This window comes from Cannabis sativa, chromosome 9 (assembly GCF_029168945.1).
Source record: "Cannabis sativa cultivar Pink pepper isolate KNU-18-1 chromosome 9, ASM2916894v1, whole genome shotgun sequence".
In the NCBI taxonomy this organism is placed as follows: domain Eukaryota; kingdom Viridiplantae; phylum Streptophyta; class Magnoliopsida; order Rosales; family Cannabaceae; genus Cannabis; species Cannabis sativa.
The window spans coordinates 56,820,238-56,836,239 of record NC_083609.1 but is presented as its reverse complement, the minus strand read 5'-3'; the positions used below and the strand labels follow the sequence as shown (position 1 = coordinate 56,836,239).

Sequence of the window (16,002 nt, the reverse complement as noted above, 5' to 3'; positions counted from 1 at the left end):
AAATAATTTTTTGAAAACAAAAAACACAAAATAATACCAATAATACCAAACATGCTCTTAATATTCCAGTTTACCACACAATTTTTACCACACAATTTTCGGCGCATATGCTTAGCATGACTGCTATTTTCACTTACTCATATATGTATTAATGTATAAAAACAAACAAGATTCTGACTTGGTTAGTTTTAGGATTCTAATATCTGTCCAACTAATGAAAACATGATAATAATCTACAATTTAGAAAGATTTCAGAAGGCAAAAGCAAATCATGCTATAATAACCTTCATAGACAAAGAATTCAAAAAATAATACTGCACAAGCCAACAATCATGGCATTTTGGTCTACACTAATCTTTCTGGATAATAAAAGCAATGCACTATTTACTAATTGAAAATTACAAGAGAGTTTACATAACAAGGCATATTTTCCAAAGACAAACTTAAATCAAACTCCAATCAAAGCAAATAATAAAAAAAATAACAAAGAAGAAAAGAATATAAATTTCAAGTTAGTTACAAAAAGTGAATAATATGCACATTGGTAGCATCTTGATCTAGTCAGAGCTAAATGAGTACCAGCTAACCAAGCTTCAAACTCGTAGAATGCCCAATAACTAATTATTGGGGCCTAGAAGAGAAAGAAGAAAGGTCCTGTAATGGCTTGATGTTTCTGAATAAACAGCATCATTCAATGTTTTCCCATATTTTTTTCTGTACTCTGCCTTTATATACTGCATATCAATCTCAGCCCTTGTTACAATTACTCGTATGAGTGTTGTGTCATATGTACCCAAACCCTTCATAGCCTTGTGTAGCACCTGTTACATATGTTTAAACAAGATCACAATGACGAACATAACATGTCATTTTTACTTTTTGCCAAACATGTTAAGAAAACTTGGAACAACTTAATTTGGTGTTCTAAATTCTAGGACCTAAGAATAAGTAGATTGTCAGAAAGGGAGGGGCCATACTTCATTTGAAGAGGGAAAAAGTGACAATGTCATCAATGCGTAGAGCTTAGTGAGGACCGGCCCTGAGTTTTGTTGGACCTTAGGAAAATAGATTTTTTGGGCCCCGGTTATATTTTTAAAATTACTTAAAAAATGTGTTTTAAAAAGATCGTTTTTTTCTTTTGGGTCCCTGGGTGGGCCTTAGGTGTAGGCCTAGCCTGCCTTAGCTCAGGGCTGGCCCCCTGAGCTTGGGAGAATTGAAATCGCTCGTGTAAGCCGAAAGAGGTAAGTGGTTGACAAAAAGGACTGATGAGATCCAATTTCAGCCAAAAAGGACTAAATGGGAGTTGGTTCTGTCTCTTGTTATAAGTTATTATGCATAAAAATTTCAGTGTTTTCTTATGACCAATTTTGATAGAACACAATAATACATGCCAATTCTACCAGAGATGATATGAGAAGAATAAATCAATACCTTTGCAAAATACTTGGCAGGATTTTCAGCGCTTCGCAGAATAGCCAAAAGGCCTTGCTCGAAATGTCCTGATGTTTCTTTCTTTATTGCCTGCAATGCAACAAGTATAAATATTTGCATTAGTGGATTGGATGGATCACAAAATGTTGAAGATGGGACTAAATACAATAATCATGCTGTTAAAATGTATAATGTAATGCAATGTACCTTTTCTAAAGAAGTACCATATATATCATGGTAAGCATAACTAACAGCAGCCATATGTGCTCTGCTTCTTTCACTGAAAATCCTTATGAAAATCATCTCATCAGTTCCCAATCTCTTCTCCCCAGCCTTATACAGAGCTTTGGCGTCTCTTTCCACCATCGATCTATCGACTTCTGGACCTTCATAACGCGGTGTGCATACATATGAAAGCAGCAACTACAAAAGAAGATTTAAGTAAGATATCATATTGGAAGACTCAAACTATTTAACTTATGATTAGCATTGATCTGCCATAGGAGAATTTCCATTAAAAATTTCTTTGGAAATGTCATTCTTTTCCATTCCATTCTATTTCATTACAACCAAACTCAACCTCAATGGTTTTACAGAATCATCCTTTGCTAGCTAAAACAACAACACAAGTCAAAAATGGAAAGAGAGAATTGGCTAACTAACCTTTTTGTGATCTCCAGATGTTTGGTACTCAATGTCACTCTCCATAAGAACACCAAAAATTTGATAATAAATCTGTTTAAACTGTTGAATTTGAGTGTAAGTTCTAGAACAGATTACTTCAGTAGCAGCTTTAAGATCAATAACATCTGCAGTACTCAAAGCCTGCCTCACAATGGTTGCATCTCGGGTCATTGGATCATGAAGCCACAGTAAAACAGCTTTCTGAAACATAAATGTTGATCACCATTAACATTGAGAAATGATAACAAAGAGAGATGAGTTGAGAATGAGAGTGAATACCTTAACATTTCCACTAAGCTCAGAGGAAATACGCTTGCTGAGTTCTGTAGAGTACATCATTCTATACTCTTGTTGGATTAGACTACGTTGTGCTGCATTTCTGTGCCCAAGGATGTTGATTACTGCTGCTGTGTCACATCCAAAACCTGTGCAAACAATCAAATTTTAAGAAAATAATAATATGTTCATTCAATTTTGCTCCAAATAGGATATGGGTTCTATCAAAGATTGGATTTTGGGTAGAAACAAGTAACATTAAAACTAGAAAAATTTATGTAATATATTTAAAAAAAAATTACAAAAATATTGATTTTTTTTTTTGTTTTATAATTTATTTATAATTGTAATTTTAATTTCTCGTTTTTTTAATATTTATTTTTGTAATTTTAGAATTTTACAAAAATATTTTTGTAATTAAAAAATTTAGGTCTAAGAATATTTTTAAAAATGCTCGTAAAACTTATCTCGTATTTCTTTTTGTTTTGTTTTAATTTCTTTTCTTGCTCAAAAATTTTCTTTTTTGGGATTCCTCAAAGATTTTTTTTTTTAAAAAAAAATATTAAAAAACAAGAACAGAATTTATTGAAGGTGTTCTTAGAAATTCCTCAAAATATTATTTATATGTTTTCAATTAAGAAGAACCCCTTTTCCGAAACAAGAAAAAAGAAAGAAAGAACTCAAAAGCCAACTTATAAAAGGTAAAACTGATTCAATTAAAAGAATATTGGAATAATCAATCAATTAAACCCAATTGCATGTAACAAAGTATATATATATAATAATTAATTATGAGACCTTTGAAAGCACGGTAAAGCTGAGCAGCATCATCACGAGGGGTAGTTAGAACCGGAGGAATAGTCACTGTGGCCATTGTTCTGTGTTTTAATTAGGAAATAAATCTGTGTTTGTTTCGAATATTGAGAGAATATATATGAAGAAGAAGAAGATAAAGATTGAATGTGAAAGCGAGTAAATAAAATTGGGATTTATGAACAACTTTAAAAGACGTGTTACTTTATAGAAAGATACACGTTATGAACAATTTGATCCAAAAACAAAAATAATGATGAAGGAGTGAAGACACGTTATTTGGTAGCGTTGGGTGGCAGGTAAGATAGATTATTTTGGATTTGAAAATAAAGATTTCAGACCACCCACGCTAATAATTTCTGTTTCAAGTTTCATCTCTTTCTTCATCATCACACCACGTGTTGGTGTTCTATTATTATTATTATATTTCTAGGAATTCTAGAAACATAATATGGATTTCGACAACGGTCTAAATTGATGACCAATATCAAATAATGAACAGTGTGGGAGAGAGAGAGAGAGCCCAAATTAAGTTCTTTCTTTCTAAATTTTATTAATGAGAATGTCATCACATACGCTAATAAAAGGAACAGATTTCTATTTTTGTTGGTGTGGAACAGACTCAGTATTGGATTTTGACTGTTGACATTCTCATGAAACAAGAAATTGTTTTAACTTGTCATACCAAGCTTTAGGACCTTCTTTGAGACCATGAATTGTCTTATTGAGCCTGTAAACATGATTGAAAAATTGAGGGTCAACAAACACTTATGGTTCTTGAAGATCTCCATTTTAAAAAATATTATTTATGTCACTTTGTTGAATTTTTCAATTGTAAATGACTGCTAGAATGAAAATGAGAGCTTGATGGTGTAAGGCTTGACAATAGAGTTGTATGTCTCAAAGAATTCTATGTTAGGAGTCTATTGAAAATCTTTTGCCACAGATCGGGGTTTAGATGTAGCAACAATGTCATCTCCATTATATTTGATTCTGAATATCTATTTGTTGCTTATGATTTGAACATCAAGTGGTTTAGGAACTAGAATCCAATTTTGTTACTTTTTAGAGCATTGTTTGTTAGACTTTTATTTGAGCTTACATTAAATTTTATTGGTTTTATTAAAACTTAGGTTGATTGGATAATTCTTTGTTGTGATAGTCCATGTTGTTGGTGATCAATTGTTAATGGGCTTAGCATCTGTGTGTAAAGTCTAGGTGAAGCAGAAGTGTGAGCTTTTCAAGTTGACTGAAGCCTTTGATGAGCATGTTCAGCCCAACTAGAGTTTTGTAGTCCCCACCCTAACTCTATAAATACATATTGTCTCGTCACAATTGTATACCTTTTGATAATCAAATAAATAAACTGCTTCTGATTTAGAGATCTAGGGAGGAAGACTTAGTTGATAGTATTGCACTATCAAAGTGGAGTAACTGTTGTGGATCAAACTGAGATAATTGCTATGGATCAATCAGGTACACATACCTAATTATTATATATTATTATTGTGTTCTATCTTATATACAAATAGATCTTGTGTATATTAATAACATTTCTAACATGTGGTATTAGATTGCCTATTGTATATGATTTAGAACCTATAATTAGTATAATTAATTTGTATATGTTAATTATCAATAATTACATATCAATTTCGTTATTATTTTATGTTGAATTTTTTGTTTTTAAATCTTAAAACTTTAGGGGTTTTATTGATCCTTAAATTCTCTTTCAATTGATATATTATATGTTTGAATTCATTGGCTATATTAAGAGAATTTTAAGTTTAAAGTTTTAGGATTTATATAATTATATTATGAAATTATAATTTGTGTGTTTTGATTTTATTGTTTTTGACCTAAATTGGTTATAGATATCTCATTATCAATTGTTTATCAATGTTCTTATACAATTTATTTCGTGGTTCAATCGAGAATTGATATCACAATCAATTTTTTTTTAAGTTCTTAATTTTCGGATTGGTTTTGCCATGAAATCTAGATATTTAATCTTTAATACCCGAAATTAGAGAGATAGATTAATTAGAAATCCAATCACGAGCAAAACCCATCAATTTCCCCAATTTTTCAGTCGGTTTTTCGCCGGAATATCACTGCAAACCCGAACTGGACAACCGGGTCGCTGGAGGAAGGAGAAGGAGTCCAGCCGCAACGCCCACTCGCACAGCCGGCGCGTGGGGGCGCGTGCGGCACCGCCAAGTGTTGTTTTTCGACGTTTTTTTTTCCAGCGTGCTTAGAATTTAATTTCTGATGTTTCTATAATTTTTAATTAATTTTTTAACTCCTTTTAATAATTATTATTATTTTAATGATAATTATGTAGTTAAAAATTATTAAAAATATTTTTTGATGATTTTTCGAAATCTGTCAATCATAGAAATTTTTTTGGGTTTCTTCTCGTTCCATATGACATAGTCACTCTCTTATTTCATTTATCTTGACTATGTAGTCTCCACCAATTTTCTTATATTCACATCTTTTGATTATTTGTTGTTCTAAAGTTATAAAACTTGGTTATTTGATACAAAAATAATGTGTTATGGTGGACAATTTATTTTTGATTATCAATATCATAAAAGCAATTAATATATCTCTTTTGGAAATTTGGTTGAAAATTATTAATCTTCAATGATTGTTTTATCACCAAATTTCACATGTTGAAGAAAATATTATATATTTTGGTTGACTATATGTGTAATTACTTGTCCAAAGGTAGTATTTACATATATTAGTTCACATTCCATGAAGTGAGTTAATATTAAATATATATATATATATTAATTATTTGCCCAAAGGTAATAATTTAAATATATAAATTTATTATTATTTTCTGCTTGAATTAATACATATTTTTAAGAAATTTATTTGCCCAAAGGTAATAAAATTCTTAAATGATATGTATTTTTTCTTTGTTGTTAACTTCATGAAGGTAGATCATGTGCGTGTTATATTCTCACCCCAAAGGGGAGTTTATAATGACCAGTTGATTTTACAATATTTTCTAATGCATTGCTCATATTGCTTATTCAAGTTTTAATTTTTTGAATTTTTCAGTCTCCTTTTCTGTAAACAACAATAATGCTTCCATCCATATTTTGAATGCTTCCAACAACAAGACATGGAAAAGAGATGTGGAATTTACTTTAGGCATAATGGATTTGGACTTGTGCCTACGAGAAGAAAAACCTGCTGATCTTACTAACTCCAGTACAGCTGCCCAGAGAACTCATCATGCACAATGGGAAAGTCAAGTCGTCTTAGTCTTCTTACTATGAAAAGATCCATTCCTGAACATCTATTGAGTGGTTTGCCAAAAACTACAAATGCCAAAGAGTTTTTCAATGCTGTAGAAAAACTATATGACACTGGTGAAAACGCTGAAGCTGGACATCTTATGGATGAAATGACAACCATTAAGTATGATGAATTAAAAGGAGTGAGAGATTTTATTTTGAAATTGGTGAATATTCGGTCCAAGTTGAAAGATCATAATATTCCTCTTCCTGACTCTTTCATTATTCATCGAGCTCTTCATGCACTTCCTGCCTCTTTCAGCCTTATCAAGACAGCCTACAACACTTACAATAAAACTTGGACTATCAGCTACCACTATGTTTCTCACCTCAAGCCCAACAAAGGAAAAGGAAAGTTCAAGAATAAAAATGATGGTGCTACTAAACAGAATGATAATGGTAAGGAGCATAAGAATAAACAGAAGAATGACAATGGAAAGTCCAAATACTCTAATGTGAAGTGTTACTTTTGTGAAAAATTGGGGCATCGGAGATCGGACTGTCACAAATTTAAGACTTGGTTAGAAAAGAAGCAAGCACAATCAGGTAATTCATTAGCATGTGTTTGTTTTGAATCTAATCTAGTTAATGTTCCTATTGATTCTTGGTGGTTACACAGTGGTGCTACTGTTCATGTTTCTGCTTCCTTACAGGGGCTAAGGGATCTCAGGAAGACAAGTGAGAGGGAGTCCAAGCTTAAAGTGGGCAATGATGTTGGAGTTGACGTTATCTATGTTGGAACATTTATTCTTGAATTACAGTCTCGTGTTAAGATTATTTTGAACAATAGTTTTTATGTTCCTACTTTTAAAAGGAATTTAGTTTCGCTTCCGCTTTTGGTTAAACAAGGATATTCTTTTCATTTTGCAAATGATAATGTTGACATTAAGCTTGACTCTCGAATTATTGGAAATTGCTTTTATTCTGATGGTCTTTACAAGTTGTCATTGGCTCCTTTAGATTCCTCTTTTAATGTTGTGAATACTGTGGGTAAAAGACCTCATATTAAGGAAACATCCTTATTGTTATGGCACAAAAGATTGGGTCATATTTCTAGAGAAAGGGTTGATCGGTTAATTAAATCTGAAATACTTCCTCCTCTTGATGCTTCTGATTGGGATACTTGTGTTGATTGTACTCGTGGAAAATTGACTAAAACAAGAAAGAAGACTGCAAACCGCAATCAATCTTTATTGGAAATTATCCACACTGACATCAGTGGTCCTTATTCCACCACGTTGTGCAGAAACAAGTATTTTATCACTTTTATCGATGATTTTTCTCGTTATGGATTCACCTATTTAATTAAAGAAAAATCTGACGCCCTTGATAAACTCAAAAATTTTCGAAATAAGGTTGAGAAACAATTAGGAAGAGTCATCAAAGTTGTTCATTCTGATCGTGGAGGAGAATTTTATGGTCGTTATACAGAATCTGGACAACACATGGGGCTTTTTGCAGAGTACTTACAAGAAAATGGTATAGTTGCTCAATACACTATGCCTGGTTCACCTGAGCAAAATGGCATTGCTAAAAGGAGAAATCGCACTCTCATGGATATGGTTAGAAGTATGATGAGTAGATCAAATCTTCCAGAGTTTTTATGGGGTGAAGCACTTATGACTGCAACTTATATTTTAAATCGTGTTCCGAGTAAATCTGTTCCCAAAACCCCTTTTGAGTTGTGGACTGGGCGGAAGCCTAGTCTGAATCATCTTCGTGTATGGGGTTGTCCAGCTGAAGTAAAGATTTATGATCCTAATTTAAAAAAGTTAGATCCGAGAACAAATCGTTGTTATTTCATTGGTTATCCAATGCGCTCGAAAGGCTATCACTTTTACTGTCCTACTCGTGGTACGCGAATTGTTGAATCTTAGACTGCTAAATTTCTGGAATTTGATGTTGCTGAAAATATTCCTTCAACATCTCTTGAAATGGGGGAGTCATCTAAAAGAATTTGTATTCCTATGTCATTTTCAAGAGATGATAATAGTAGTCTCAATCATACTCCTGTTGGTAATGCTCCCATTGTTGATGAATACATTGCTCCTGATATCGAAGATGATGAATGTCCTATTATTTATGAAGGGCCTATTAATGATGAAGCTCCTATTGTTAATGAAGATCCTGTTATTGAAAAAATTCCAGTTGTGGAAGATGTTATTCCAAACAATGATCAACAAAGAGAAGTTATTCCAGAAGTACCTCCTCTAAGAAGATCTCAGAGACAAACGAAGTCAACAAAGTGTCATGATAATTTTGTTTATCTTGGAGAAGGAGAATATAATATTGATCATTTTGTGGACCCTGTCACTTTTAGTGAAGCACTTAATAGTCCACAATCTTCAAAATGGTTAGCAGCTACGGATGATGAGATCGACTCCATGAAGAAAAATGGTGTATGGGAACTAGTTTTATTACCTGATGGTTTTAAACCAATAGGTTGTAAGTGGATTTTAAAGGCTAAAAGGGATAAAAGGGACAGATTGAAAGGTTTAAAGCGCGTTTAGTGGCTAAAGGCTTTACTCAAAGAGAAGGTATTGATTACACTGAAACTTTCTCACCTGTTTCCTTTAAAGATTCATTCAGAATTATTATGGCATTAGTTGCGCATTTTGATTTAGAGTTGCATCAAATGGATGTTAAAACTGTTTTTCTGAATGGAGAATTGAATGAGGAAGTCTATATGTCTCAACCTGAAGGCTACAAGGAGAATGGAAAAGAACACTTGGTTTGCAAGTTAAAACGATCTATTTATGGTCTCAAACAGGCATCTCGCCAGTGCTACTTGAAGTTTGACAAGGTTGTGACATCGTTTGGTTTTGTAGAGAACAAGTTTGATCAGTGTATTTATATGAAGATCAGTGGGAGTCGTTATATTTTTTCTTGTTCTTTATGTAGACGACATTTTACTTGCCAGCAGTGATTTGTCATTACTAAATGAGACCAAAAATTTCCTGTCTTCCAATTTTGATATGAAAGATCTTGGAGAGGCATCCTATGTTTTGGGGATTGAGATCCATCGTGACAGGAATCGAAAAAGTTCTTGGCTTATCTCAAGAAGCTTACATTAATCGTGTGGTCAAAAGGTTCAACATGGATTTGTGTAAAGCTGGTTCTGTTCCTATTCTGAAAGGGGACAAGTTCACTAAGCAACAATGTCCTAAGAACGACTTGGAAAGAGGAGCAATGAAGAACATCCCTTATGCAAGTGTAGTAGGGAGTTTAATGTATGCTCAGGTTTGCACTCGACCTGACATAGCTTTCGTAGTCAATGTTCTTAGGAGATATTTATCCGATCCTGGCCATGATCATTGGGTTGCAGCCAAGAAAGTTTTAAGATATTTGCAAAGAACGAAGAGTTTTATGCTTGTGTATAAGCATGTTGATAATCTTCGAGTTGTTGGTTATTCAGATTCAGATTTTGGTGGTTGTGTAGATGATTTAAAGTCAACTTCTGGCTATATTTTCACCTTGGCAGGTGCTGCTATTTCTTGGAAGAGTGTTAAACAGACTTTAATCACATCATCTACTATGTATGCTGAGTTTGTTGCATGTTATGGGGCATCTTTGCAAGCTTTGTGGCTGAAGAATTTTATTTCGGAGATACGAGTGGTTGATTCTATTTCCACACCTATGCTAATCTATTGTAATAATAATGCTGCTGTTTTCTTTTCAAAGAATATCAAGATTGGTAGTGCCTCTAAACATATGGAAATAAAGTATCTCACTGTCAGAGACTTGGTCAAGAAATGAGACATTGTCATTGAAAATTGCAAGACCGGGTCGATGTTAGCAAATCCTCTAACCAAAGGGTTAAGTGCCGTGTTGTTTAATGAACATGTTGTTAATATGGGCATTTTAGAATCTTTTAATCTTTTGGGTTAGTGGGAGTTTTGTTTTCTGTTTATTTTTAGAAATTATTATTTATAATCTTCTGAATGAAGTTATGAACTACATTTTATGTTTCAATATTTTATTATTGAATGGATATGTTTTCAATTATGTTTTGTTATATTCTCGAGAATGATTGAATTGAAAGCATGTGGTTCATTTTGTTGTGATAATTGTCTTTTAAATTTATTTACTTAATGACAATGATATGTTGTTGGCTTAATTCTTTAAGCATATTTAGTGACACTAACTTATTTTAAGTGGTGTATGATGAATTTCACTGGCTTATTTATTAAGCATCACGGTATCAGTGAAATTGAGGACTGATAAGGATATTATGTTATTTTAAATTGATCACATGTTGAACATAATTCCTTACCACACTCCTAGACTTATTGACCATGTCGATTTAATACTTTGGTATTTGTGATTATGAATGTCTTTTGTTGAGTTAAAAACAATATGACTGTCATAGTTCATTATCAAAGGTTAAATTAGACCGGTATGTTGAGATGCTATCATAGAACTATCATTTTTAAAGTGGCCACAAATGTTTTCCTGTTGTTCAACCCATGAGTCGTTTTCAAACAAAATTATTTTGATATATAATATATATGTATTAAAATCAATGTAGCCCAAGTGGGAGAATGTTAGACTTTTATTTGGGCTTACATTAAATTTTATTGGTTTTATTAACACTTGGGTTGATTGGATAGTTCTTTGCTATGATAGCCCATGTTGTTGGTGATCAATTGTTAATGGGCTTAGCATCTGTGTGTAAAGTCTAGGTGAAGCAGAAGTGTGGACTTTTCTAATTGACTGAAGCCTTTGATGAGCAGGCACAGCCCAACTAGGGTTTTGTAGCTAAGTCCCCTCCCTAACTCTATAAAGACATATTGTCTCATCACAATTGTATACATTTTGATAATCAGATAAATAAATTGCTTCTGATTTAGAGATCTAGGGAGGAAGACTTAGTTGATAGTATTGCACTATCAAAGTGGGATAACTGTTGTGGATCAAACTGAGATAATTGCTATGGATCAATCAGGTACACATACCTAATTTTTATATATTATTATTGTGTTCTATCTTATATACAAATAGATCTTGGGTATATTCATAATATTTCTAACATTGTTTTCAACATTCATAGCATTTGTCCACTTAGGATTAGCAGTGGTAAGTTCTAAGTCTAAATTGGCTATGGTGAGGTAAGTTTTGGGTTTGTAGCATTTGTTTTCCTTTAGCATCAATTAGGGTTGAGCATCTAATTCAATCAAATAATTGTTTATCATCTAATCCAATTTAATTAGTAATTCGATTTAAAAAATTATCATTTGATCCGATTCAATTAGACCTCAAAATCTAATTCAATCCAATTAAATTAGATTAATTTTTTAATTAAATATTTAATTACACACCTAATTTTTAATGATGTATAAACATAAAAATATAAAAAATATCACATTTTATATAAGTTTAATACTCCATAAAAATATTATTATTATTATTATTACAATTGTAATGCAATTAAGTAAAATAACAGCATTACCAAGTAATAAAATAAAACAAAACATCATGAAAATAAATATACAAAACAATCCTATATAATTTTTAAATATATTTATATATAAATATAATTGGATTGGATCGATTTTCTTTTGACATCCATGATTGTAATTGAATATTCAATTTTCTGTAATTAGATTAGATTAAATTGGTTCGGTTCAATTAGATTGGATGGCATGTTAAGTTGCGTATCCCTAACAACAATGTCAAAACAATATTATTCTGAAACAATGAAAAACAACACTTTGTATATAGTTATAAAAACAAATCATGTTGTTTTCCTATAGCAGAAGCATCAAAATATTTTTTTTTTCAAAAACAACAAAATAATAACACTATTTTTGTAAATAAAAAATAATTCGTAAAAAAAAAAAAGCAGATTCATAAAAATGTATAACTTTTGTCATTTTGATATATTTATGAAATAATCCTTTTTTTAAAAAAATAAAATAAAAAATCTCTTTATTTGTATATTTATGAAATAATCCCTTTTTTAAAAAAATCTCCTTTTTTTTTTCCTTAACATTTTTCTTCATAATTTGCATAAGGATTTGATATACAAAGTTTAATCTATTTATTTGAAAAGTCATCTTTCTTCCATTTTCTTCTTTTACACATATCATCTTTCACATATGTCACTTAACAGGGACTGACCCAGGGAGTTTTAGAAAAGTGAGATAATTATTTCATAATGTTTTAGATTTTTTTTTTTTGTTATATTTCTAAATATCTCAATATGAAGCCGCAACATAACTTCAGAGTTTGGGCTTTTTGAAAACTTTATAGGCTTACAAAAGTGGATTTGGAGATTGAATTGGGTACCAAATGGGCCTTAATTAACATTCAACATTTTCAAAACCAGATACATTACTTTGTCTTAACCTATTGGCATTTAGTGAGTACAACTTTCATTGCCAATAATTATAAACCTACTTCCAATTAAAAAAGAAAAATGCCTTAGCATTCTGAGACCTCTAACCAATGCACCAAAGTGAAAAAATGCTTCAGTTTTTAGATAATGTGCCTAACTGTTTTTTTTTTTTCAAGCTCTAACTAATGCACCAATGAATAAAATGGTTCCACCTAATCCTCACTATCAACTCCATCTTTTTACTTCCTACTACTACTACTCTCTACACTTATTCAAAAAAACTATATAAGCTCAATTACACCACCTCAACTTTCAAACCATCACAAATATCAATTCTCTTACATAAGAAAGAACCCTTTTATTCTTCCTAAAATAATGGCAACCCATAAATCAACTCCCAATAATTCTCTCATAACAACCATAATATTCACTCTCTTTTTATCTTCAACAATCTCATCAACCTTCTCTAATAGAATCCTTGAACAAGATGATGCACTCGATCAACCTCAAACCTCAATTGTCCCCACCAATCAAGTGGGCCCCACTGCCACACAAGTAGGCCCATCTCCATTACCAGTAGCAACCCCAGTGGGCCCAGTAGCTACCCCAGTAAGCCCAATTGGAACACAAACGGGCCCAGCCCAGGCCCAAGGCCAAGTTGGGCCTGCTGCAACAGGTGGTGCTGCAGCAGTTGGCATGGCCGATCCGCACGCCACACTCTCGTTTTTCATGCACGACATCGTCGGCGGGACAAACCCGTCGGCCATTGCCATGACCGGAATCGTCACGAACCCTGCGATGAGCGGGCAAGTCCCGTTTGCGAAGCCCAACGGCGCAAACCTTCCGGTTAACAATGGAGTGCCACAAAACAGTAACAACAACGGCATAGTAAGTAACAACAATGTACCATTCTTCACAGGCTTGGCTGGAAATTCAGGCAATTTTCTACAAAACCAAAACACCAACGGCAACAATTTCATCGCGGGGGGCTCGGGTTTCCCTTTCGTAAGCGGAGCATCACTCCCACCAGGCATAACTCTTCAGAAACTCATGTTCGGAACAATGACAGTGTTTGATGATGAATTAACCGAAGGACACGAACTCGGGTCGGGTCTAATGGGAAAAGCTCAGGGATTTTACGTGGCGAGCTCAGTGGACGGAACAAGTCAGACAATGGCTTTCACTGCCATGTTTCAGAGTGGTGGTTATAGTGATACTCTGACTTTCTTCGGAGTTCATATGACTGCGGCGGCTGAGTCTCATTTGGCTGTGATGGGTGGCACCGGAAAGTATCTGAATGCCAAAGGTTTCGCCACTGTTAAGACTTCTCCGGCTTCTCCTGATCAGCATAGCACTGATGGAATGGAGACTCTGCTTCAGTTCAATGTTTATCTTGTTTATTAATTAATTGATTAATTAGTAATAATTGTTTCTTAAATTCTGCATAATTATTTAGAGAGTTTTATTGTTGTTGTTTTTTATTATGCATAATTATGGTAATGTATTGATGAAATGTATGTGAATTTATTTGTAATGAAAACTTGTGGAGTGTTTTTTATTATTGTTGTTGTTGAATGTTGATTGATATAGGTGAATTAAATTGGTATGTAATATTTTCTTAAAAAAAATTACTAATTGATTAAAAAATAAAATTACAAAAATACGTTAATACAATTTTATTTTTTATTTTTATGTTTTAAATTTTTTTATTTACGAAAATATATCTTCTATAAAAATAATATATTTTTTTAATAATAATATAAATTAAAATAATATATATGTAACATACGTGTATACAGTGGAGAACCCAGACTTTGATTGTAGGGGGCATAAAAAAACTTTCTAATAATAAATATCATAATGCCAAAAAAAAATTGTGTATTGAAAAAAATATAAATATTAAATACCAACTCATTCAATTCGATATTTAAAAAATAAAATATACTCAATATCCTAAAAATATTTAACAAAATAAATCAAACTCATACATTATCCTCTACGAATTTTCATATTTTGAAAACGATGAATGATAGATTCATTGGTAATATTACTGAATACATCCTTTTCTAAATACACAGTAAAGCTATCATTTAGCCATTGATCTTCCATTTTGGTGCGCATTTGATTTTTCACAATGTTCATAGCTGAAAATGCCCTTTCAACCTAAAACTGTTGCAACTGGCAGTGTTAATGCCAATTTAATAAGCAAATATTCCAATGGATATACCTCATGTTTTCTTGTCTCCACTAATCTTATTGAAAGACCAGCAATTCCTTTCAATTCTGAAAATTCAACATATGAGAACGCAAATCATCAACATAAGTTTGAGTTGAAATTCTAGTACCCTCAAATCTACTATAAAAAAAAATTATGTAGATAGAGTTGAGCAAGATGGAGTAGCTTTTCCTTGTCAAAAGCACAGAAAGAATTATTGGGAGACAAATACACCAAATAAAGTAACAACTCAGTGTTAACCTCATTAAAACAAAACGATTATTTAGCTCTTGTAGTTGTAAATATATATATCACACTGTTGAAAAAATCAATACGAAAATAGTGAAAATTTGTAAACTTTGGAGCTCTATGTCGCGATTTCCCTTGAGCACAATACATACCATCCATAGCACATCAATATTGAACTCAACACAAAAATTAGAAACTTCTTCTACTAAAGAATTCCATCCATTGTCTCTCATCACTTGTAATTGCTTCTTGCACACTTCAACTAAATCCATGGCATTCACAATATCTTGATGATCACCTTTTTGCAAGACTTGCGACAACTCATTTGTGATTTCAAGTATACTTTTCACTAAATGCAAGCTAAAAATAAAGTCATATGTTTGCACTAGTTGTAACATAATAGATGCTTCATTTTTTGGTCACTATTCAAACTATCACTTGTAATTTCCTCAAGTACATCAAGGATAGATGAAAATATGATAGTGAAACTTACCAAAGTGCCAAATTGTGATCCCCATCATGTTTCACATGGATGCTTAATCCTATTTTTTTTTTATTTAAGCCTTTTCCACTTGAAAGTTTTCCATATTTTAAGGCTTCAATGACTTAAGCAGCTTGCTTTTCTCGAAAAATATCACGACGCTTAGATGATGCTCCAACAATATTCACCACATTAGATACCA

General features: G+C 32.3%; 2 protein-coding genes across 2 annotated transcripts; one reads left to right on the top strand and one right to left on the bottom strand.

Annotated features, from left to right (window-relative positions):
- Positions 1–356: 356 nt before the first annotated feature.
- LOC115722829 (annexin D5) lies at positions 357–3,754 on the bottom strand. The gene is made up of 6 exons (XM_030652162.2): positions 3,190–3,754; positions 2,395–2,540; positions 2,095–2,316; positions 1,639–1,854; positions 1,432–1,521; positions 357–821 (listed from the first exon to the last, which is right to left on the bottom strand). Exons 1-6 carry the CDS (start codon positions 3,263–3,265, stop codon positions 618–620), a joined length of 954 nt encoding a protein of 317 aa, XP_030508022.2. The 5' UTR covers positions 3,266–3,754; the 3' UTR covers positions 357–617.
- A 9,051-nt stretch (positions 3,755–12,805) lies between these two features.
- Positions 12,806–14,532, top strand: LOC115723162 (dirigent protein 25-like). Its single transcript, XM_030652595.2, has one exon. The coding sequence runs from the start codon at positions 13,231–13,233 to the stop codon at positions 14,257–14,259; it is 1,029 nt and encodes a 342-aa protein (XP_030508455.2). The 5' UTR covers positions 12,806–13,230; the 3' UTR covers positions 14,260–14,532.
- The last annotated feature ends 1,470 nt before the right edge of the window (positions 14,533–16,002 follow it).

Bases quoted from the DNA above. Each gene is read 5' to 3' on its own strand.
- LOC115722829 (XM_030652162.2), bottom strand. From the start codon at position 3,265: ATGGCCACAGTGACTATTCCTCCGGTTCTAACTACCCCTCGTGATGAT. The intron at 1,522-1,638 runs GTACATTGCATT...GTTGCATTGCAG, and splicing joins ATGGTACTTCTTTAGAAAAG to GCAATAAAGAAAGAAACATC. The intron at 822-1,431 runs GTATTGATTTAT...CATATGTAACAG, and splicing joins CTGCCAAGTATTTTGCAAAG to GTGCTACACAAGGCTATGAA.
- LOC115723162 (XM_030652595.2), top strand. From the start codon at position 13,231: ATGGCAACCCATAAATCAACTCCCAATAATTCTCTCATAACAACCATA.